Source organism: Anas platyrhynchos, chromosome 3 (genome assembly GCF_047663525.1).
Source record: "Anas platyrhynchos isolate ZD024472 breed Pekin duck chromosome 3, IASCAAS_PekinDuck_T2T, whole genome shotgun sequence".
NCBI classification, from domain to species: Eukaryota; Metazoa; Chordata; class Aves; order Anseriformes; family Anatidae; genus Anas; species Anas platyrhynchos.
Genome location: NC_092589.1, coordinates 50,955,568 through 50,977,999, shown reverse-complemented (window position 1 = coordinate 50,977,999; position 22,432 = coordinate 50,955,568). Strand labels below are relative to the sequence as shown.

The 22,432-nt window shown below is 46.3% G+C and overlaps 1 protein-coding gene across 6 annotated transcripts in view; it reads right to left on the bottom strand.

Moving 5' to 3' along the window:
• UTRN (utrophin) overlaps window positions 1-20,789 on the bottom strand; it is a 364,397-nt gene extending 343,608 nt beyond the window's left edge. Inside the window, exons 1-2 of one of the 6 annotated variants that reach the window (XM_038175840.2) lie at window positions 20,639-20,789; window positions 20,221-20,351 (exon numbers count right to left, since the gene is read on the bottom strand). Coding sequence is in view for 3 of the 6 variants with exons in the window: in XM_038175834.2 (XP_038031762.1) it covers window positions 20,221-20,299 (79 nt within the window). In the remaining 3 variants the exon portion in view is untranslated. Of the gene's footprint in view, window positions 1-20,220; window positions 20,352-20,545 lie in introns of all 6 variants that reach the window. The other 5 variants (XM_038175834.2, XM_038175838.2, XM_038175835.2 and 2 more) reach the window with 5 other exon arrangements.
• Between the last annotated feature and the right edge of the window lie 1,643 nt (window positions 20,790-22,432).

Below are 22,432 nucleotides of genomic sequence, written 5' to 3'. Positions count from 1 at the left end.
TAAGACATCGTCACGATAAACCTGCCTTGCACATGTCCCTGTGATGCTGTGTCAGCAGCCAGCCAGACCAGGAGCCATAGGCATCCCCAGCACAGGGTTTTGGCTCAGCACAGCTCTGCTGTAGAAAGCTTTGCCAGCTCCCACGTTCAGGTCCATCAAAGAAATGAGGGCAGGGAAGTGCCCTGGGCCTGTCCCAGCCCTTGCTGCCTTCCCTGGGAACTGGGTGGAATTAATCCAACACATTTCAAACCCTGTTTTTTCATATTTAGTAGGGAGGAGGTGGACAGCACAAGCATATGTGTCCAGCTGCAGATAGCGAGAGGTTTGCAAATACTATGGGAACACCCAGAGCTCCTCTCAGTTATTATAAAGGCCATTCCATTCCCCACGCCCTCAGCAACCAGCTCCAGCCAAAACCACTGAGGGCACTCCACTGATGCAGTCGGCTTGCCATTTGTTCCACTGCCTCAGCCAACCAACCTCAGCAGCAGCCTGCTTCCAAAAAGGCTGCGCAAGTGAAAACCACTGCTCCATCCGGGAAGCCTGCTCAAAGGCCCTGCCGGAGCAGCAGTAACAACAGGAGGGAGGTCCTAGCATGCCACTTGTAAGCCACAGCAGCTGGCTGATCCCATGGTCCACTCACCTCACAAACCCCAAGGATGGCTCATAGATGCTGTGAGCAGGTAACAGGGTTTATGCATAAGTTTCCCCTCACCTGAATTCCATCTTCTGTCACAAAAGAGAAGAGCCAAAAGATCAGCTAAGATCTGGGAGGATGCAAGGCCTGGTCAGATTCAGGTTGTTTCTGCTGCTGCTGGAGAGCAGAGATTCAAGCTGTACCAATCTCAAAGGCATGCAGGGTTTGGGAGGTGGAAATTGAGCAGTAAGCACTTCTATTCCTGCTGCCTACAAAAATGGTACAGGGAAGCTGGGAGCTCCACTCCAGGCTTTTTTTCTGAAGATAAAAAGGTCAAACGTGGTAATTAAGCTTCATGACTAAAGCCACAAAAAGAATAAGGAAGTTTCCATTTCATTTGCTTCAGCTTGCTCTGCCCTGGAAGCTCCCATTGCAGCACACTGGCAGCAGCCTGTAATCACTGCAATTCCCACCCAGTGCTCCCACCTACCCTCCCATCCACCTCAGCTGCAGCAGGCATTCTTCGGTATCTGTAACAAATTTGATGGATATTAAATCCCACGCCAAAGAGGGCTTAATTGGCAGAGAAACTACAGGTCAGGATAATGTTAGAAACGCTTTGTGAGCACTGCAAGTACAAAGTTGTGATCCCATCCAGGACAACCTCACGCAACTGCAGCAGAAGTGCTCCAAGCAGCCAGCTTGAACAGGCGTTCTCCAGAACGGCTTTGGGATAACCCAAGTGTCTTTTTACATTGTGCAAGCTAGAGAGTGTGCACTGCAGAGATCACCTTCACCAAGAGACCTTCTGGATGGCTGTCACTAGCCTCCAAGTGCCCTCCAGCTAGGCAGTGCAGAGTGTAGCCCTCCGAAATCAGCCTCTCCTCCCTTTCTGGCACTGAACAGAGCAACCAGCAGCAACTGATAGACAAGGAAGGAGGAGAAGGGGTGGATCACCACATATATAAATCCCCTGTGTCTATATACAAAACCATTATGAAAGCGTGAGCTAGGCAAACTAGAGCAACTGTATGCCTCATGTTTGCATTAACAAGTCACTGTGAGACCTTTGGCTAGGATTTATGAAGAACGCATGCAGGAAATGGAAGAAAATAAGTCATAAAGCAATTCTCTTGTTTAAAAAGCTGAGCACACAGTAGAGTTGGTTAGCTTACACCACCATACAAACAGGAACCACAAGGAAGCTACACTCACAATGCTTCAAGGCTGAGTCAAGTTTTGATTTCAATGAAGCCAAGCTCCCATGAGCAAGCCTACCACAGCCACCACAGAACTGCACAGGGCCCCCAGCAGCACAGGTACCTCTTGCTTAGAGTGAAACCAAGATTTTCCATCAAGTTTATTAAATCACTCCTCATCCCTGCTCATTCAGTTAAGCAACTCAATCACAACTTCCACACTCACAAACAAGAAAGTACACAGGCGAGGAAGGAGAAAGCAACATACAGAAGGACAGGAAAACATAGCTAGGAATGCCCAAATTCTGACCCTGACCACCAAAAGAGATGTAGCATAACTTGGAGCAAGAAGAAAACCAATTATCAGCTTATCTCCAAGAGAATCAGAAGACAGTAGTGAATCTACCCATGCCTCCAGAGTCCAGATGATGCACATATAAGAGAGAAACCAATGGATGTCAGCCAATAAAGACGCCCACAATTAACCTTAGGAGCTGCTCTTACCAAGTGTGCAGAGCAGCTGAATCCAACACCCATACAAAAAGTTGGGAGAAGTGATTGAGATTGCTCTTCACTTTAGATATCTGAGATGGCCAGGAAAGAGTGAGGGTTGGGGGTGGAAGGGAAGCAGGAAAAGAGTAGCAATAAGTACTAACCCACAGAGGCTGCATATCTGAATTCCCTCAACTGTTTGGCCAAGACACACTCTTTCTTGCCTGTACCTGCTAGACCAAGTCTTGTGCAACATGAAGATCTGATCCTGCATTCAGATCAGCATCCAGCAGCTAGAACAACCCGTCTGCCACTTTTCTGAATTTCTCTCTCTTTATGAGACTCTTTCCTGATGACTCAGAAGATTTAACTTTAACAGAGTTAAGGCATTTCTTTTTAAAGTAAGTGAATAAGAGAGAATACATACTCTCCATCTGGCATACTTTCCTTCTTGAGGAAAGAATTCCAGTCACGACCTAGAAAATTACCACTCAGGACCAACAGCATGTCCCACAAAATTAAAAGAAAAAAAAAAAAAACACACCTCAGAACTGTGTATACTAGTTTGTGTTTTATATTTTAATCACCTGAAATTTGATATAAAACTACACATCACCAAGTTCATATGAATTGTTATCATTTAAGGTTTTCAGCCACATCCCCTATTTCCCCAAGAGTCCCCTGTATAGCATGGACATGGCAAAGAGGTACATCCATCCCCCTGGGCTGGTCCAGCTGTGCCAGCAAGGCACAGCTCCTGAGCACGTGTGTGTGCTCCCATTGCTGAATGCCTCCAAGCCACCCTGGCTAGATGGGAACAACTTAGGCAGGAGGTCAAAAAAGCTGTCATCTGCCACCAACTGCTGCGTCTCTGTGGGCACGAATGGGTCACAAGAGCTCACACCCCAGCAAGAGATGGAGAAAGCACTGATGACATGTGCATTAGTACGAACAGAAGAGTTTATCATCCGCCCATGCAAACCACTGGAAACACCCTGTTTACAGGCAGACTTCTGACAAAAATCTCAGATCCACACAGTGCTGTATGGTTATTCTTAACTTGAAAGGACCAAATAACTCCTCAGGAATTTCATCATTTCCAAATGGAAATCCCAGAAGGGAAACATCTAGGTGCATGCATGTGTATATACACCAATGCACACCTCTTATCTTTAAGCACGTTACAAAGATGACAGAAAAACCACCATTGCATCTTGCTCCATTCCATTCCTTAAACACTGTCTGATTCTGTGGTTGTGTTTTACACATCAGGAAGAAACCTCCAAACCAAAGGTATGTAAACACATTTTTGGTTACTTTACCATTCGTTTTGATGCAAGGGAGGGGCAGGAACAGGAGCTTTTTAAAATGTGTCGCTCCCCTGAGGGCTAAAATTCGTGAAACATGTTTTTCAGAAACAGCCTTTTCTTCCCTGAATCTATCATCTCCATTCCTCTATCCTTATGATAGCCTCAGTGGGTACAACACAGCACATTATTTTGCTTATCCTGGCCTAACATACACTGTATTTTGAGTTTTATTTGGGACCAGTTCTGCCACTTAAATTTTGTTGCCTTTCTCTATCAGTTACCATCCTGGTGGACTCTTTTACACCCATGTACTGCTTATTAAAAATAAGTTATAGGAACGTAATAATCTTTGAAACCTCTACCTTTTTTCCATTATGGAACGCTTAGCCCACATCTGCAGTGATGAAACAGACAAGAGCAGGAAGTCATGTTAAGCTTTTTCTGTTTGTTTTCTTTTATGATTTGTTTGTTTTCTTAAGGAAAACTAGGCTGCAGTGCTAAAGATCAAGGCTGATCTTCCTGGATGTCCTTGATATCTCCCTGGACAAAGGCACAGATCTGAGTTACAAATAACCTGGACATCACATGCATCTGTCAAGCCCAAGGTCTGTGACAATCAGAAGAGGCACAGAGGAAACTGATTTTATAGTTTTCCTTTCTGATTGAGAGAGAAGAAAACACTATTCTGCAGTATAGGCAGGCCTCATCTGCACAGAAGCCAGTTCCTTGACAGTCAACAGCTGCCACTGTGAGACAGTGCCCCAAAATGATAATTTTATTATAAAAAGAGGTCTTTAGGACTTCAAATTTCAGCTGCACATACATCCTAAAGAACATCCTTTCTTATCAGGACAAAAAGATCAGTTAGATAAGATGACTCTGATGTCAAGAGCTGCATAGCTTGAAGAACAGTCAAGAACAGATTCAGCCTTTAAGGTACATTGGGTCATTCACCCAAGGAACCAAAGACCTGCGTTCAGACTGAAAAAGATGAATTATTGATGTATTAGGTGTAGAAAGTGCATTGTTTTCAGTATTGTTCTTCTGCATTAAGTTGGAAGAGTTTTACAAAGCTTTTCAAACATAAAAATGCATCAGCACAGACCCTTGCAGACTAGAAAGCCTGCAAAGAATCATCACTTGGGGTTAAATTTTAAACCGGCCAGGTTTAATTTGCATAGGCCTGGTTAATGAAGAAGTGACTGGCAGCAGGTACAACATCCCAGCCTTCTGTCACACATTTATTTGCCTGCAGACGGCTGAGCTCAGTCCTCCCTTCCACCTGAGGAGACCCACATGGGTCACTCCTCCCTCACGCTCGCATGGCGCCGGGTGAAGCGGGGCAGTGGGCCTGGTGCAACTCGTGCGCTGAAATGGAGGTGCTCCCCCATCTCTGAACCCAGGAATTCTACCCGGCAACACCACACTGTAAATCATGCCTTTTTTATTATTATTTTATTTACAGCCAGCCCTGTTCTCCTGACTTTTATGATTTCCACCACGCTGCTCGGTTTGCCAAGCTTTACTCTTGGAAGTGAGATCTCCCTCAGCCCTTGCACAGGCCCCCCTCGGTCTGGGCAGGGTGCCATGGAAGAACAAGGCCATTCGAAGAAGAAAGTCAGCTTGAAAAAATTAAGGCAAGGAAGCAAGCGCTCCTAAAACCTCTCCACAAAATGAAGAATTTCACTTTAACTGGAAAGAGCGAGCCTCTCCTCCTCCAGCACATTAATATCACCAGCAAGTCAGAACAGAACAAAGGACATTTATCACAGCTGAGACCAACTTGCAATTTATGAAAAGCCTTTAATAAATGCTTTTATTTTAAAGAGTCTCTAATATAACTACTTGAATTTCAGTAAAACATAGATACCCACTGGAGGAAGTACAAGGCTTTTCCCCTGCGTAAGCAGTTTAGAAACTGAAGATCTGACAGAGTAAATGACAATCCATAACACAAGATGCCTTTGCAGGATCAAATATTGCCAGACTCAACTCTAGACGTCCTTATTCAGCATGTTTTTAGATGTGCACTTTTTAAATATAGATATATATGTATTTTTGCAAAGAAACCACTAACTTCACATGGAGCAACTTGCAAGATCCTAAAAAAAAAAAAATCTGCCAAACCTCCTCTATGCCATGGTGTTAATTCTCCACATAAATATTCAAAGATATTCTTGAATGACTGCCGTAAGGCAATACTCTATTCTGTAGCCACACGACCACAGCCACGATTAGCTCACTGCACTAACTCTGCTCCCTGCAAAATCAGGTTGTACAAGTTTTTCTGAGAATTCAGCAGAGTCCCACTGTGATGGGGGGGGAGGAATAAAATAAAGAGCAAGTGACATCGGTCAGCCCAGGACACTTTTATGCCAGGTTTTTTAGCTACCTAGAGCGAAGTAGGAATGTGAATTTTTTCCTTGGAGATGGAGCATACATAAGGGTCCTCCTGGCACAGGGTAGTAGCTACTGCTTCCACACTTTTACCAACAATGAATCAAAAGGAGACCTGAAACAGGTGTCAGAATGAGCTTTCATATGAATATTTGCAAAGGGACAGAGTGAAAAGCAACCAGCAAGAATCCCTCAAGTACTAACAAAACCACCAGAAGACCATCATGAGAGCTTAGAGTATCACATCACAACTAAACATGGAAGCTCAACAGCTAAAGATAGCCATCTACATCCTCCACAGCTGATCACCAGGTCAAGAACTACACATGCTTCAAAGCTAAAATAAGTTTGGGAACAGACGGGTTTGTTTTATACCAAGACAGAGTCTGGGAAACTGGAGTAATCATAGAGGAAAAATGTAACATCAGATGCCATCTCCTTCATGTTTTTCATCCATGGTTAAGAGGAAAATATCATTTTAGAGATAGAAAAGCAAAATAATTCAATGCTGGATTGGTGCTTTCTACTATTATTTCACCTACATTTACATTAGATAAGTATATTTTTTCTTGAGGTTGTCATTTTAAAAGTAGACACTCTTGCACATATACATTTTCTTACTCACATAGGAATTTAAAATAAATTATCTTTTTCAAAATTAGATGTGGTTATTCATATTAAATTTAGCTGTTTATTCTACAGAAGGAAATTTGAAATAGGGTTTTAAGAAACTATTTAAAGCTGAGAAGACTTGTTTAACTAGTTCTGCTTAGTATGAAAATGACAAATTATAATCACTGGATGAGCTCTTGTTAAGTTTTTAGCAAAGAAGAAATCACTCACCTTGTATGAATGCACAACCCTTTATTACAGAGATGCAATTAAAGCTGCTTCCTCTTACTTTGCAAAAGTACAGAGGACTTTTTTGCACAGAAATTGTATAGCAGTAGGTTGCCTATTTAAATAAACAGTGGATGATTATTGTAATGAGCTCGATGACTTTGGAAGACGTGACCTGGCTGACCCACCCAGGTTCTCAGCTCTACTCCCATCCTGCAAGAGGGGGTGAAAAAAATGTCTGAAGACTACTAGGGAAGGAAGTTTGCATGTGAGAAAAACCTATCCCCTGATTAAGATAGCCAAAGGCTGCATTATTTAAAATAGTAATTTCACTGAAAAATCCCTTTTGTTCCTGTTTTGTGCATTAATTGAAAAGTTGTGCATGAAAACAGCCTGACAAAAGAGGTTTAACTCCTGAACTACATCCACCTCATTTGGCAGGGGAAAACTGTATATCATATACTAATTCTCACTGAAATTAGATTTTATAACTTGACAAACTTTGAAAAGGGCTCACAGGATACCTTCAAGACTGCAAAAAGTAGCAGAGTTCTGTTTATTCATCCAAAGAGAAGCAGATGAAAAGGAAATGGAAAAAGAATATATTCTCTATTAGGTATGCCACAATACAGGCACAAAGCAGATAAAGAGAAGAGTCCTACACAATTCACACACATCATTTTTTCCTACTTATAACATTGCATCCTAGATAATAGATGCAGATTAAAATCCACCTCAACGGCCACAGATTCTCACTGAGATCAAACGTAATTAATTCAATTGCTTTTTAAAAGACTTCCAGTAACATAAGTTGTGATAATCACAACTCATCTATTCTGCCAGCCGATAACCTTTTGGCTCAGCTAAATTCAGGACAGCCAAGAATGCATTATTTCCTTCACTTCATTGTACTGTAGATGAGAGTTGAGCCCCAAATGTCTACAGCCTCTTTACATTTTCACTGGCAGCACAAGAGGTTCTTAATAGGATAGCGAGTGAAGGTCCTTTCAGAGAGCTGGAGCAGCATGAAAGGAGCCTTATTGCAAGTGGGAATACCAGGCAGACATAATATCTTGTAAGGAACAAAACCCCTTTTTCTGCCCTCCAGTCAGTAGGAGGAGAAAAATAATTGTGTGCATTTTGGTATAAAGGGGAAAAAAAAAAGTGTCAGCTTAGAGGACATAAGGAACCAAATCCATAAAAAAAAATCTTAAGCTGTAAGAAACAAGTACAAAGGGTTAACATTTCACAATTTCTCTCCTCCTTCCCATTATTTCCCATACCCACACAAATTATGCAGAATACTTTCTGCATCAGGTTGCACCAGTCCCAGTCCACATGAGTTTGTTTCAGATGACCACTGCAGCACACTAGCATCTTCCAACTGTGCATTACATCACACACAAAAAAAAAAAAAAATTATCCCTTTCCTTCTTCCCCCAGGCAAGAAACTTGAGTTCAACTGAGGATTACAATTCCAAGTATTTTTATTATATGGGTATGTGAGTATAAGTTAAAGACAGAGACAACAGGGCCAATAATAAGATCCTGTAACAAAAGGTGGCAAAAAACAGTGTGGAAAACAAAACACCAACACGTTTCTCAGCAGTTAGTCATTTTATCTGAGCATTATGGAGAGACTCTGCTTTCAGCACCTGGCTAATGGTCCCTGCTCCCTCCCCGCTCCCCTTCTCTGACAGCAGCGCTATGGAGGAAAGGACACATCAGCACTTCCAAGGCAAAATATTCCAAGACCTCTTTTTTTTTTCCAGCCCAAATCAGCCTCCATACAAATACACTGCCCTGTGTGAATTATTTTTTCCTAACCAGCTCCAGTGGCAAGACTTGCTACAGCTCCCATCTTCTCCAGGGACCCACTCAGTAGATTTGGACTAGTTCAGAGAGGGCTTCACTGTCAATCACAGGCTTCATCCTGAAACTAAATTTTAATCAGCTAAACTAAGGACACTGAGTCCATTAAGGATGAATGTAACAGCCCAGGACTTCAGCAACCTTATACTGGAAGGAGACTGAGAACAAAAGAAAGTCTGATATGTTTACAATAGGTCAAGGTTTGTAGGACCCTTTACTAATTTCGTGCTAGCTTCTTCAGTGCTAACAGCAACATGTCCAGTCAACAAACAAACAAACTGCTACATCCCATGGGATATTTTGCCTGGAAGAAAACAGATGCACTGGGTTGAATTATTTTTTCTTCTTGTAAAGCCAGAAACGATGGGATCCTCTAGGTATTGCATGCGCCTCTACCACCCCAGATCCTGCAGAAAGTTTACTCTGCCTCAGAAGTGGGGATTACATGCTAGAGTTATCCCTTATCTAACCCAGTAACCCCTCATTTCAGGTGTGGCATCAAGTGAATGAGCAAAAGGCAGGTTCAAGAGAAATGCTGGAGAATCTACAAGAGCCAGGAGCTGCAGTGGCAGAGCGCCCTGGAGCAGGTGCTCCACTGGCACATGGGCTGCGGGGCTGGCACCTCTTACAGCCACCCTGACTTACACAGCATGTGCTAGTGTATGAGTCTGGGGGGAAATTTAGGAGCCCTGGATGACAGCAAGCTCCCCCAGCAAGTCACCAAGCTCAGTGATGGATGCAAGAGCACCACCGGGTCCAAGCCAATGAGTTCTGCACCATGCATGTCCTGTGCCAGGGCTCTGCACTCACTGACCAGCACCAGGCCAGCCTGGGAACAGCTCTCCAAACACATCCCCCTCGTCTCCTCCTGTCAAACGTGGGCTCTGTTTTCTCGCCAAAAGGATCCATAGTTATCTCCACGGTGACGTAATGCCCCTCTGTGTACAACCCCAAGGTCCTCTTCCTTCGAGACGCCTCAGTCATTTGGAGTCTGACACTGCTATGAACTTCAGGATCATTATTGCATCCCAGACAAAGACTCCAACAACGAAATCCCTCTTCCCTGCACTGGGTTTCTGTTCAGAAACGTATCAGAGCTGTTCCAGGCCAGCTACCCCTACAACACAAGGGCTGTTTATCATAATGCTAAGTGCCTGCAGCCACCAACCGCAGCAGTGGCCAGATGACTGCTAATGCCAGCAACACAAGGGTTTGGTTTAGTTGTCTTATTTTTGGCAGAGAAAGGGAGACCAGTGCTCCTTTTCTCTAGCTCTTGATTAATGACCTTGCAATGTCTTTCTCCTGGGAAAAATCCCAAGCCTTGCTGCAAGTCTGCTCTTCAACTTAGACCAGCATCTTTTAGCCCTGAATTTTGGTACTGATGTCCCAGTGCAAGCTTCAGCAGATGGGCAGGCTTCACAACTCCTCTTTCAGCCTTAAGTCTTAGACACATTCATTAAGCAGTTCATCTCCAGTACAGAAATATATACAAACACTTTTCCCCCCAGAGCATGTTGGGATTTGGTGCCTGACTTATTACGAAATGCCCTGAATGCTCTCCAGCCCCTGCATTCTTCCTGGCCCATCCTCTCGCTGTGCAATACGCAAGGAATTAGCCACATCTCACCCTACACTCCTGCCCAGTGCTCAGGGCAATGGTCAGTGGTTCAAAACCATTTGAAGATTCAGACTGGCATTTCAAGAGCAACAAGTCAGCACTAGGGCTCTAATTAAGAGGCAATTACAGGAAAGATGGGCACCACCCCAAATTCCCCCCCAGCTGCCTAAGGCTGTTTTGGGAGAAGTGACACCTGCACATTGGTCGGTGTGCCTGACAGCTGGGATGACGCAGGAGTAGGAACGCTGTGCGGGCTGCAGCCAGGACAAGGCTCCTCCAGCTGCTCAGCACCAACACCATAGCGACCTGGCAGCATGCTTTAGCAGCAACCTGTAGCTATTCAATTAAGTTTTGAGGATGATACCTTAAGATACTTAGGTCCTTTGTAAATAGCTAAGGACTCTTTCCCTAACCACTGGCCCCGCAGCACCGGGTCCTTGAGTTCTCATCAGGTACCTGAAATATTTTCTGGTCTAGGCCACACAGCTGCTGTCCTCAGCTGATTTTGCACAAAGCCTTCTCTACGCAGACATTCATACCGGATTCTTGGCAAACAACTTGGTCTTCACTGGCGATGTCCCCTGCAAAGACAACTGGAGCAGCGGCCAAATACTTGAGGGAGGCTTTTTCCCCCTCCCTGCAGATGCCTGCCAGGTCAGGGAGATGAAGAAGGAGAGGCAGCAGAGTGCAGTGTGAAAAGAGTATTATGGCTTTTTCCACCCTGTCACTAGATTTTTAAACCATTCCATCAGATTGCTTTCTGTCCATTGTGCAGCGGAGATGTCACCTGCAAAGCAGGAGCAGTGAAATTCCTTTTTTGGGATAAAACATTGCAACTCCAGAACAGTTTTGCATCTTCTTCTGACTCCAGATTCTGCCAGCCCAACCAGGTGTACACAGTAAGGCAGGTTTAGATGCTCGGGCAGATACCAGAATATCGTACTTTATGGCTGTAACATGGGCAATAAAATTGAGAAGTATGAATATCCCAATTTCACCACTTGTAGTTAACCAGCCCTAGTGCACATGGGAGATGGATGAGAAAAGAGCTTGCTTCTGCATGGTTCATGTTCTTCTAATTCAGCCTGTCTCTTCTGAAGGCTGCTTGTCCTGCAGTGTGTGACACCGGGGGACAGCACACGCTGCCACCAAGACCGTCCAACTACATGACTCAGGCAGGCCAGACCACAGGACCTCACCTTTCCCACTGCATTTCTGGCACAGGGTTCAGTTTTCCTGAGAGGGAATACAACTCACACTCCAGGTGTGGGTGCCAAAATGAACTCTGACTGCAGACAATCTGGGGGTGATCCAGAACCCACCCACTTCATGAGACCAACAGGTAACTGCTATCTCCTCACTTAAGGGAAGCTAAGGTGTGTAAAAATGAATCCAGCTTCCTTTCCTCTCAGTTATGGTACCTTATGGCATGCAAAAAGCTCTGTCATGCCCTACGTTGTGCACATCACTCAAAATTAAGTGGCATTTTAAACCAAAGAGAATTTGCAGATTTTCAGTTAGGAAGATATACATGCATACATTTAATCAAAAGGGGTTGGTTATGACTTTTCTTTGTGGAGATGAACACACCCAATACTGTTAGTCACTACGCAAGCACAGTAACCACTATCCTTAAACGACGATTAAATATTTAACACTGCCTGCTGAGAGGAGGTTGTTACCACACAGCGATAGGAACCCTCTCCAGCATTTTACAGGTAGAGGAGAAGGCCTCCAAGAACAGTCAGGGTTTCTTTTTCTTTTTTTTTTTTTTTTTTGTTGTTGTTGGTTTTTTTTTTTTGTTGTTTGTTTTGGTTTTTTTTTTTTGCTCGTAAGGATTAGGAAAGCCAAATAGCCTTCATGACCTACTATGGAAGTTATTTCCCCTCTTAGAGCAAAGGCGAACAACAACACACAATTCACATGGAATTCATTAACTTCAAATTTCTTAAGTTTTAGGACCACTTACTTCCCTACAGGCTAAATGAAAACATTTTGGAAGAGCTGCTTTAGAACAGAGAGATCTGAAATTTGGTTCTTCTCAGGTCCCTGCCATACTTCTCTACAGGAGGGTCTACACAAAGACCCCAGGAACACAGTCCTGAGGCCTCATGGCAGGATTTCACACTCTCTCTCTCCTGCCACGCATGCCTGAACTTGGAAGAAAGATGCAGACAGTGCACTAATCCTTTTGGTGTAAAAAAGGTGCTTTGTTCAACTCTGCAGAGGTGTCATTCAGAGAGATTCTGCTGTGAGACTGAAGTAACACCACCACAACTGATGCCCCTGCACCTCACCAGCTCCATACGTCTCCACGGATTTATCTTTCTTGGGATCAGAAAGGACTGAGAAAAGCATCCACGTGGAAACCTACTGCAAATGGACACCATCAGTTACCCAACACCTACAAAGCGAAGAAAAAACTGAACAAAAACTGAACTCCACTTAGGTTTCGATGGCCTTTAACAAAAAGCCCTTATAACATGGTATGACTTCTGTGACAGTGGGAGCAACCCCATCTGAGCTCTTCCTTCCTCTTTCCCCTGTTCCACCGTGGAAGTGCTGATTGTGCAGTTTAGCATAAAGCTCACTTCCACACTGATACAACCATCAACACGTGATTTCTCTCATCAAGGTAGAAACGTAACCTTTTAGAAGCTGTGGCATGCTTCGGGGCTTTAAGCTCACCAGTGCCCAGCGAACCAACATGGTGTTTGTCTGGCGTCTTTTTGTTTTTTAAATCCTAGAGAGTCCCTGGGTTCTGAATTACCTCAATATTCAAACAATACTCAAATTGCCCAAATATGTAAAAGATGAGAGCAGAAGCAAAACCACAGAGGAGCTCCCTGAAATGCAGCTTCTCCTCAGGCTTGGTGCCCAAGCCAAGGGGCACCTGCAGCAGCCTGGTGCATTTGTGGGGTCCTTGACCGCCAGGAGCTGGGCACTGCACTCCTCTGACAGCCCACCAGCCAGACGGTTCTGCACAGACCATAAAGTGTGCAAGTGCTTTTTGAGTATAAAGGCCAGGGTGAGCACTGCACTTCTGTACTGTGGCCTGTAAAAACTCCCGGGTTAAGTTTAATAAACTCTACTCCTACTGATCAGTGCATTAAGTTATCTAAAAATAGATTTAAATCATGTTTTTAAGAACCTGTGTTTTTGTTTTTTTAAAATCAAACCAGCAAGCTCCAAATTGGGGACTACAGCCAGGTCCAAGAGAAAAATTCCTGAGCGCAGAGGAAAAGCATTCAAAGCAGAAGGATTACACACCCCCGCCCAAACAGCAAAACTGTATTCAGAAAACAGCTACCAGACTTTCAGCTTCCACAAAGTCTTCTCTCGAGAAAGAGGCACCGCATGAACAAAACGTGTTCCCTTGAAGCTCCACAAGGAGCTGCATCCAGGAACAAGATGTACGTGTAGAAACCAAGAGAGAGATCACTGAACTGTTGGAAATGATTTGTGCTGACCATAACTGTTGTTCATTATTAAGTCATAACAGAAGTAAAAGCCTAGAAAGAAGAAATAGAAAGGTCTTGGTCTATTGGCGTTTAAATACTATTTTACTTTTTCTCTTATTTTAATATAATCACACTTTATACTGTAGCTACTAAAGTAATATGGAAACCAAAAGGCCTCGCCCTATACGTAGCCTGATAAATCTCCTCCATTCGTTATGGAGAGTGCTGCTCCTTGTTCATCCAGGACAGTGTGGCAATTCAATAGCAATTTAAATAAAGATAACCTAGCCAAGCACTTCAGGACTTACACATCACACCACTTTCTCCAATCAATAATTGGTAACATTATATGTTAGGAGCACATTGCACCTTTGGTCCTCTGCCACAGTCTAAACTAGGAAAGGAGCAAAACCCACATTTAATTATAGGCAGTAAAAGCAGAGTACAAATGAATTAACTGAAAATACTTGAAATGTATTACACAGACCCATCAAAGTATGTTGCTTCATGGCTTAAGTGCACATTTCTTCACAGTTAAGTGCATAAGCCAGTGACTGTCCAGATACACGTTGAATTCCTCTACAAAGTCATTAGGAAACACAGTTTTTGGATGGTGGGTCCTATTTCTGTTTTCCACAAGGCAAGGGGGAATAAGTGTCAGAGTTCCGAAGGGATCTTTGTTACCAATAACCTCTGGCTGAAAAGTATTGCTGCCCATTCCCTTTATTGATCAGCAAAACAATGTTAAAACACGTCTAATCTCTGTCATCTAGCCACACAGCTTTCTACTAACGTGCATCCAATATTTCTGATGGAAGTTACTCCGCTGTTACCCCAACACGCAGCCACCACATCTCCCACCAGCTGACAACTCAGCAGAGCTTCACCACATGCAATGGGAGACCCCCACCCCTGAAAAACAGCCCAGCAGACAGAGAATGCTGCTTTTTCATGGGAGCAGTGTATCTGCAGTTTTAAGAGAACTCTCCCAACAAGTCCAGACGATGCTCAAGTTATCTTCTCCAGCAACTCAGCACAGTTAAGGCGTCTCTCCCACACATTCAACAGGTTAATTCATATCTAAACACGTAAATTACTAAAGATTGGTCACAGCCCTTCCAAGCATAAGGAAACCTTATGGTAGCCTTATTAAAGGAAGGCTACTATGGTAGATGCAGCCCTGTTGATAAGCAGGGAGTCAATTCTTGCTTCACTCCCAAAACTATGGTTTGCAAGAAAAGAGTATCATTGTTTTCTGTCAAATCCACAGATGCCAGAGGGCCCTTCTATTTACTTAGCCTGTTATTTTTGTCACTACCTTTAGAACTCCCAGCTTTCTTCTGAGGATATACAGTCGCTTTCCGAAATTATAGCTCAGCTTGCTTCCTCATTTAATTCCAGAGACACAACGGGGGAAGGGAAGAAGACATAAAGCAGACTTCTGACAAACTAGGGAGCACTAAAACTTATTTTTTCATCAACACAATAAACAGTCAGAGAACGAAACTCCTCCCTCCCACCTCACAATGTTTAAACCCTATTATTCATTCTTCAGGCTGTTATTAAGCCATCCAAACTAAATGCAGTTCTCCCCAGCTTTGGGCTACAAGCATCTCTGCTCCCAAGGTTGGTGCTACACTCTTCTAATGGTGCTCTTTTCAAAGGAGTGACACTGCACAACACAAGAGGAGCTGATCATACGGTCTCTGAGTGGGCAAATCCATGCAGCTATCTGCAGCAGAGCACCTGCACTGACCCAAAACAAAGCAGACTCAGCTGGGGTTTATTCCACGTGCTTTTTCTTGCCATACCACACATACACTGAATTACATGTGCCAGTCTGTCTCCCCATTTCTTCACACACAGATGTTAATACAAACACTGCCCTACTCGTCCCTGCTGCCAAGAGTCGCACCACAGACAGGAGGAACATCCAAGGAGAGGCAGGGAGGTGATGAGCCATTGCAGAGACACGGCTAAACCTTTGCCAAGCTGCCCAGTGCCATGACCACTATGAGTTTCTTTGCACATGAACCTATTTTCCTCAGACTGCATGGACTTCTCCCATCTTCTCCAGCTCCCTGAGCTGGGGGGATGTCAGAGGAGGTGGCCGCGGTTATTAATCACCCCATGTCTGCTGGTCTGCCCAGGCACCCCCTCCCCAAGGTATCCACAGTGCAAGGGGGACCCACACCAGCAGCAGCCGCCTCTCCCCACCGCGGCATCCCGAGGCTCTTAAACCACTACAGGCAGTGCCTCACGTAGCAGCTCCTGCCCAGGGTTATTTCTTCATTTCCTGGCAAAGCACACGCAAATCAATGGGTTGCTTTTATGGTTTGGGGTTGGTTTCTTTTCTCCCCCGAGGAGCCTTGCTTTCTATTCCAAGGCAGAGTCGTGCTTCAAGCACACGGAACGGCATATGTTATTTCTTTCTCCACCAACCAAGAGACTAGAAGAAACCAGCCCAGTACGTATATGCTTGCATTTCATAAACGCTAGCATCACCCCAGAACTGTCTTCATCGCAGCACCCAATCTGTCCACTCGGGACAAGGAGGCGACAGCTGACAGGAAGGAGCCAGCCTGAGGCAACCTGAAGGTTTGTTTCCAAAAACGCTCATTTTCGCAGCTAGGAATGAGGAGCATCAGGCTTGCTGTTTGCCTCCACCATCTCACCTGCACATGTTCTGCACAAACACCCACAAAGAGTTCACCTTACAGCAAACCAGCTGTGCCCAGCCCACATCCATGGGACGGATCCTAAACAGACACCGTTGTTCCCAGCCATTTCTCACTGATGGAGCCCAAGTGACAACCGAGGCACCACACAGGGCCATATCACTTGGGTGGCAGTGGGACAGGGCCGAAGGAACCAGCCCCAAAGGCAACACATGGAGTCCCCAGACCAGGAGGTCCCAGGGCCTGGCAGCTGACAGCCAGTTTGGCACCGCTTCGTGCAGACAGACAGACAGACAGCAGTGCTACCCAGAAACCTTGCCCGAGAACTACAAAAGTAAGTTATAGTTTCTGAAAGCAGCCTCTGAGCCAAATGTGTTTATTGTAATTAAAAACATAAGGTAGATGAGGAGAATTAAGCTCCCCTCAATTTAGACAGGAACTCATATCTTAAAATGCACCAGAGGCATACGGTAATCTTCCAGAAATGTTTTTCCTGTCATGTCTTACTGTTTAATTATATATTGCCATTCCAAACTACCACGGCAGATTTTAAGCGACTTCTTCTTTTCTCCATAATTAATCATAGCAAAGATTCATTTGCTCTTCAAGTGCGGCGCTGACAGCATTGCTTTCACCACTGCAAGGCGATCAGCCCCCAGCAATCCTTCCTGAGAGCTGCTGCAGAGAGGCACGACCCCCTGCTCAAAGGAGATGTCCTTCACAAAGCCCTTTAAGTGGCACCTGGGGGCGAGCAGCAGCCACAAGGAGCCACCAGCACCGGGCTGTAGCAGGACAGGCAGCTGAGCAACGCCAGGGCCATCTTAGGGGCAGCTCTGGTCGCCCCGGGGCCTGGAAGAGCAGAAGACACGCCATCAAAACCGCTTACCTCTACACATAGATCAGCCTTAACACTATCTAGTCAGAGGAGAGCCACATCAAAAGCAGGAAATAATAAAAAGGCTAACTGGACGACCTAAGGAAGCCCTACTCTCCCTCTGTGGCACCACACATCACAAACGCGAGCTCACTGCGTAAACCCAACCCTCTTGCTTTCCAAATCAAGAATTTATCGCTTACAACAGCTACAGCACGTGGCACTTCAGGTTTTGTTGACCGCTATAGAGGAAAGTATTTTCAACATAATCACTAACATACAAGGAGCTCTGCTCAGAAGCACTTTATCCTTCATCCTCTCAGCTCGAGGATGAATTAGATACTTGCAAAAGTACTTTTCCACCCACGAAACCCTGTGACATAGGCTCTCTTTGTACAAGTAACATACATAGAAACCCAACCCATTGTTAATTTATTTTGATTGCTCTATAGAAAAATGAAAATTTGCTGCAATGCTGCTATATCCCTCTCCTGGTATGTTGGCGGCTTTCCAGTAACAAGTCATTAAGAAAAAAGTTACACAGCCAGTTCCGCTCATGGGATCAGGCATGGATGGGCACAGTCCTGAGCAGCAGCAGTGAAACTCCACGCATCTTTTTACACTGTCCAAAGAGTAACTTTGGATCAAAGCTCAAGTTTTCAGTAACTAACTGTCATAGTAATCCTGCCATCCTTAGGGCTTTTTAGCTGCTTCCCAGTTCTCCAAAGCAATATAGCTGAAGCAACAATGACTACAAAAGAAACAGTATTTTCAGTTTGACAGGTTGCTAAAGTTTACATTTGTATCCAAATATTTAAAAACATGTTTACTAGAACCACTGTCTGTTAAGGACTACCTTTGAAAGATTCTTGAATTCCAAATCTTTTTTTTTTTTTTTTAATATATATAACAAAATAATTTAAATGCTTATTTGCATGCTCTCCTGAATCATTGCTAGAGATGTCCTACATCAGCTGGTGACAAGCTTACAGAGTGGCAAAAAACAGAAGGACAACTCGGACACCTCATTTTCTATTACAAAATAAAGTGGAGAACATAAACCTTGGCTGGCTCTGCCCTCTGTGCCCTCGGAAACAAGACTGACCCTGAGATACCCCAAATATCAGCAAGTGCAAAGGTAGCGCTCCTACTGCACTCGTGTCATGCTGCAAATAGCATCCCACGCCGGACAAGCTGTCACAGCAATAAAGAACTCTGCTCATTTTAAACATTTGAAAAAGGAAAACTTTCTACCTATGAAAAGTGGAAACAGAGCTTATAATATTTTCCCCAGTCCCAGCAACCATCCTTTAATTTACTGCTATGGGTACTTCAGCCCTTTCATTAGGAAATCCCTCCCACGGGTTTACTTGTAGGGAAAGGTTCAGACCCGAGCTATGTAGTACAGTAATTAGCTTCAAGAAATCACACAACCAGATCCAAGCCGGTGTATCATTTTTAAAAGATCAATCTCTGCTCACAGTTTTTAGTCTAATTCACAAGTCTTTCAGCCTTCCCAGCCTCAGAATATACACAATTCTCTCATTAAGAGAGAAGAGGAAAGTTAAAGTGGTTGTAATGGGAGAGCTGCAATTGCCTGCCCTAGCCCAAACAACAGAAGTTGCTGTACAATCTGTTCATCCAAGGAAAACCTCAAATACAGCCGTGTTTCCTCAGGCGGGCTAAGAAAGCATAGTATTCGCGTACACATCGGCGCACCATCCCTCCACAGGCTACCCCCAGCCTCAAAGCCCTTAGAGGTTTCTGACTGCACACTTATTATCAAATAAAGTCACATCCAGAGGTTTCAAAGTAACAGAAGAAAAAGTACACAAGCACTACAGAACTCAAGGTTCAAAGCCACAAAGCGTTTCAGTTTCCTAAATTGCATTTCTGGAACAGTAGGACTCCATCCACCACAGGTTTCATCCCTCACAAAGACGATGTCTAAGAATGAACTATGCAAACACCAGCGTGATTTGGACTCAAACCCGCATCCTGCTTCCTCTGACATATCAAATCACCATCAATGGAACATTTTTTTAATGCATGGGATTTTTTTATTATTATTTTTTTTAAAGAAAACATGTTACTGGTTTTCAGATATCAAAGAAAAATCTTTTTTCTTTTTTTTTTTTTTTTGACAACAGGAGCATTTTGCATTTAAGAGAGAATGGATGGGCTTTGAAACTGAAGACGCGAGCATCCAGACTCTGGATGTATCACGAATTTCTGCTGAGGTTTACGTGACTTGCTTCTGTGCCCATAAGCCCTTCACCTTCCCACTGCCAAGATGCTGATGGTTCCTCGCCCCTCTAGCATCCATCAGCGCCTCAGTGAGGCTACAACGTACCACAAAATCAAAGCACGCTTTTACATTTCCCCAATAACCTTCAGATCTGTTCCAAACAAGGAAATGCCTGAGCTGGTAACCGTAGACCCCCGTGCTATATGAAGGGGGAAAGGCAGCAGGTCACGTCGGGGCGCCTTGTCCGAAGGCAGGGCAGCGGGGCAGCCACCGCCGCTGCCGTTCCCAGCGGTGGGGCAGGCAGACGGGAGCTGCCAACGCCGGGTTGCATAAGAGCACTCCGAGCGGGCGGTTATTTACAAAAGCAGGGGTAATTATAACGCAGGAGGTGGGTCCCAAACACACAGTGACTTGACTAACACCGTGTTTGAGAGAGAGAGAAGCGGGAGAGCGCGCTCCACCAACACCACCATCATCATCATCGCGACCATCGCACCACGACCACGACCACGACCAGGACCACCACCACGGGCTCGCAGCATACAGCACACCGAGTGGGGAACCCTGTGTGGGGCACCCCGGGGGGCAGCTTACCCGAGCGGCACTTGATGATATCGCTGAACTCCCCGGGCGCCCCGCCGGCTCCTTCCTCGGGGCGGGCGAGGCGAGCCATGCCGGGCTCCTACACCCTCGGGCGGGGGGCTCCCATGGGTCCCGCTCAGTACCTGCCGGGGGAGCAGAGAGGCACCGTGACCCCGCCGTCCCGCCGCGAGTGCCCCCGGCACCGAGCCGCCGAGCTCCCACCCCCGCCGGGGACCGGGGCCGCGGAGGCGCCGCCCGCCCTCGGGCACCCCGGCGGCCCCGCCCGGCCCGGCCCCGCTCCGCTCCCGCAGCCCGGCCCGGCCCGCCCCGCAGGTACCCCGAGCACCGCCGCTCCCCCCCGGCACGTCGGGGAACAAACTTTGTCCGCCCCGTCCCGTCCCGAGCCGAGCCGTGCAGAGCCGCCACTCACCCCTCGGACACGGCGGCGGGAGGCGGCCCCGCTCCCCACGCCGGCTCCTCCCCCCACAACTTTTTGTGCGAGCCGCCGCTGCCTCCCCTCCTCCTCCTCCTCCTCCTCCTCCTCCTCCTCCTCCTCCTCCTCCACCGCCTCCTCCACCGCCGCCCGGCCCCGCCCCGGCCCCGCAGCCCCTTTGTTAGCCGGGGCCGGCGCCGAGCTGCGGAGCCGCGCGGCCGCTCCTCCGAGGGGGCGGGCGGGGAGCGGGAGGCGAGGCTGGAGCGGGGCGGGGCGGCTCCGCCTCTCGGCACCGACGGGGCCCTCCCGGCCCGGCCCGGCCCTTTAAAAGCCCCGTCCCGTCCCGTCCCGTCCCGTCTGGTCCCGCTGCCGCCCCCGCTAAGGCCGGTCCTGGCAGCGCCGTGCGCCCGGCGGGGCTGCTGGTGGCCGCAGGGGCCCCTCCTGGCGGTGCGGTACCAGCAACAAGCCACCGGCGGGTGTGTTGTAGCCTGAGCTGGCTGCGATACTCGCCCACACTTCCCCGTTTCTCCCCAGCAAAAAAAAAATAGCTCACACAAGCAAGTAAAGCTATCTGTAAATTTATACTTAACCTTTTTTCCTCGGCCTTTGGTCGTTTTGGCTGCGCAGCACTTATGGGACTGACTGGGACGTACTGCTCTGCGTCCCAGAGGGGGTCTCCCAAACAGCCCCGCAGGTTTTGCCCTTTGGATGAGCCTAGGAGATGGAAACAGCTGGTTGTGCTTATCCAGTAGGTCTCCGGAGCGATGGAGTGATGTGGTACCAGCCAGCCACTGCACCATGCCACAGTCAGTGCTCCCTCCTGCTCCTCACACCCACTGTGGCTGCAGGTCAACGGTGGTGAGCACCACAAACCCACCCGCAAGAATTGGTGCCTAACCAAGGCATTGCCCCGTGTTCAGTTCCCAGTGGTGAAAAATACCCGAATTCTGGGGCTCCGGGATCCAGACACAACCTGGCTGCTCCTGGGGCAGGTCCTCTCCGAACCCTTGTGCAACCCAGCGTTGCCCAAGAGGCAGCACCGGTGAGAAACACCACTTCTGGTGCTTTTCACCACACCACCTGCCGATCTTGGGCGATCCCAAGGCTCCGCACCACCTCAGCCACTGCAAGGAACAGCCTGGAGGGAGGAAGGCCCTCCAGCGTGGCAGGCAGGGGTCAGGCAGTTCGCAGAGGTGACCGTGGGTGCTGCCACGAAGCCAGGTGCTAAAAGCTGCAGGCACGCTGCTCAGCTGCAGGAGGAAGCGGCCGTGTCCAATTTCACATCTCTGCTTGTACGCCCAAGGTCCTGAGTTTTATATGCTCACCCTGAAAGCACCTACAAATTATTTCAATAAAAGAAACACATTTTAGTTTAACCCGATAGCATTTCCTTTTTTTTTTTTTTTTTTTTTTTTTTTTTCTGTTCTGGTTCAGAGTGAAGTAGCATCAATTTCTGCTTTGAACTGGAGTGCCAGCAGAAAGGCAACAGAGTAACGAGACTGAACACTACCTCAGGGCAGCAGCAGAGTGGTTTTTTCTTGGTGTGTTTCAGACATGCCTCTTTCCACAGCACTGCTCACTCTGCTGCTGATCAAAGTCTGGTTTTTTTTGAGCTAGTTACTTAGACTGCAGGCTTCCCAATGCAAAGGCTATAATTTTTATATCTGGGTCTTTAGGCACAAGTCCATCAAGAGGAAAAAAACCCACAACCTAGTCTTTAATACTCTGCACACGTGCATGCTTTAGGTCTCTCTAATTTTGTATTCCGGTGGTTGGTGGAATTAGAAAATA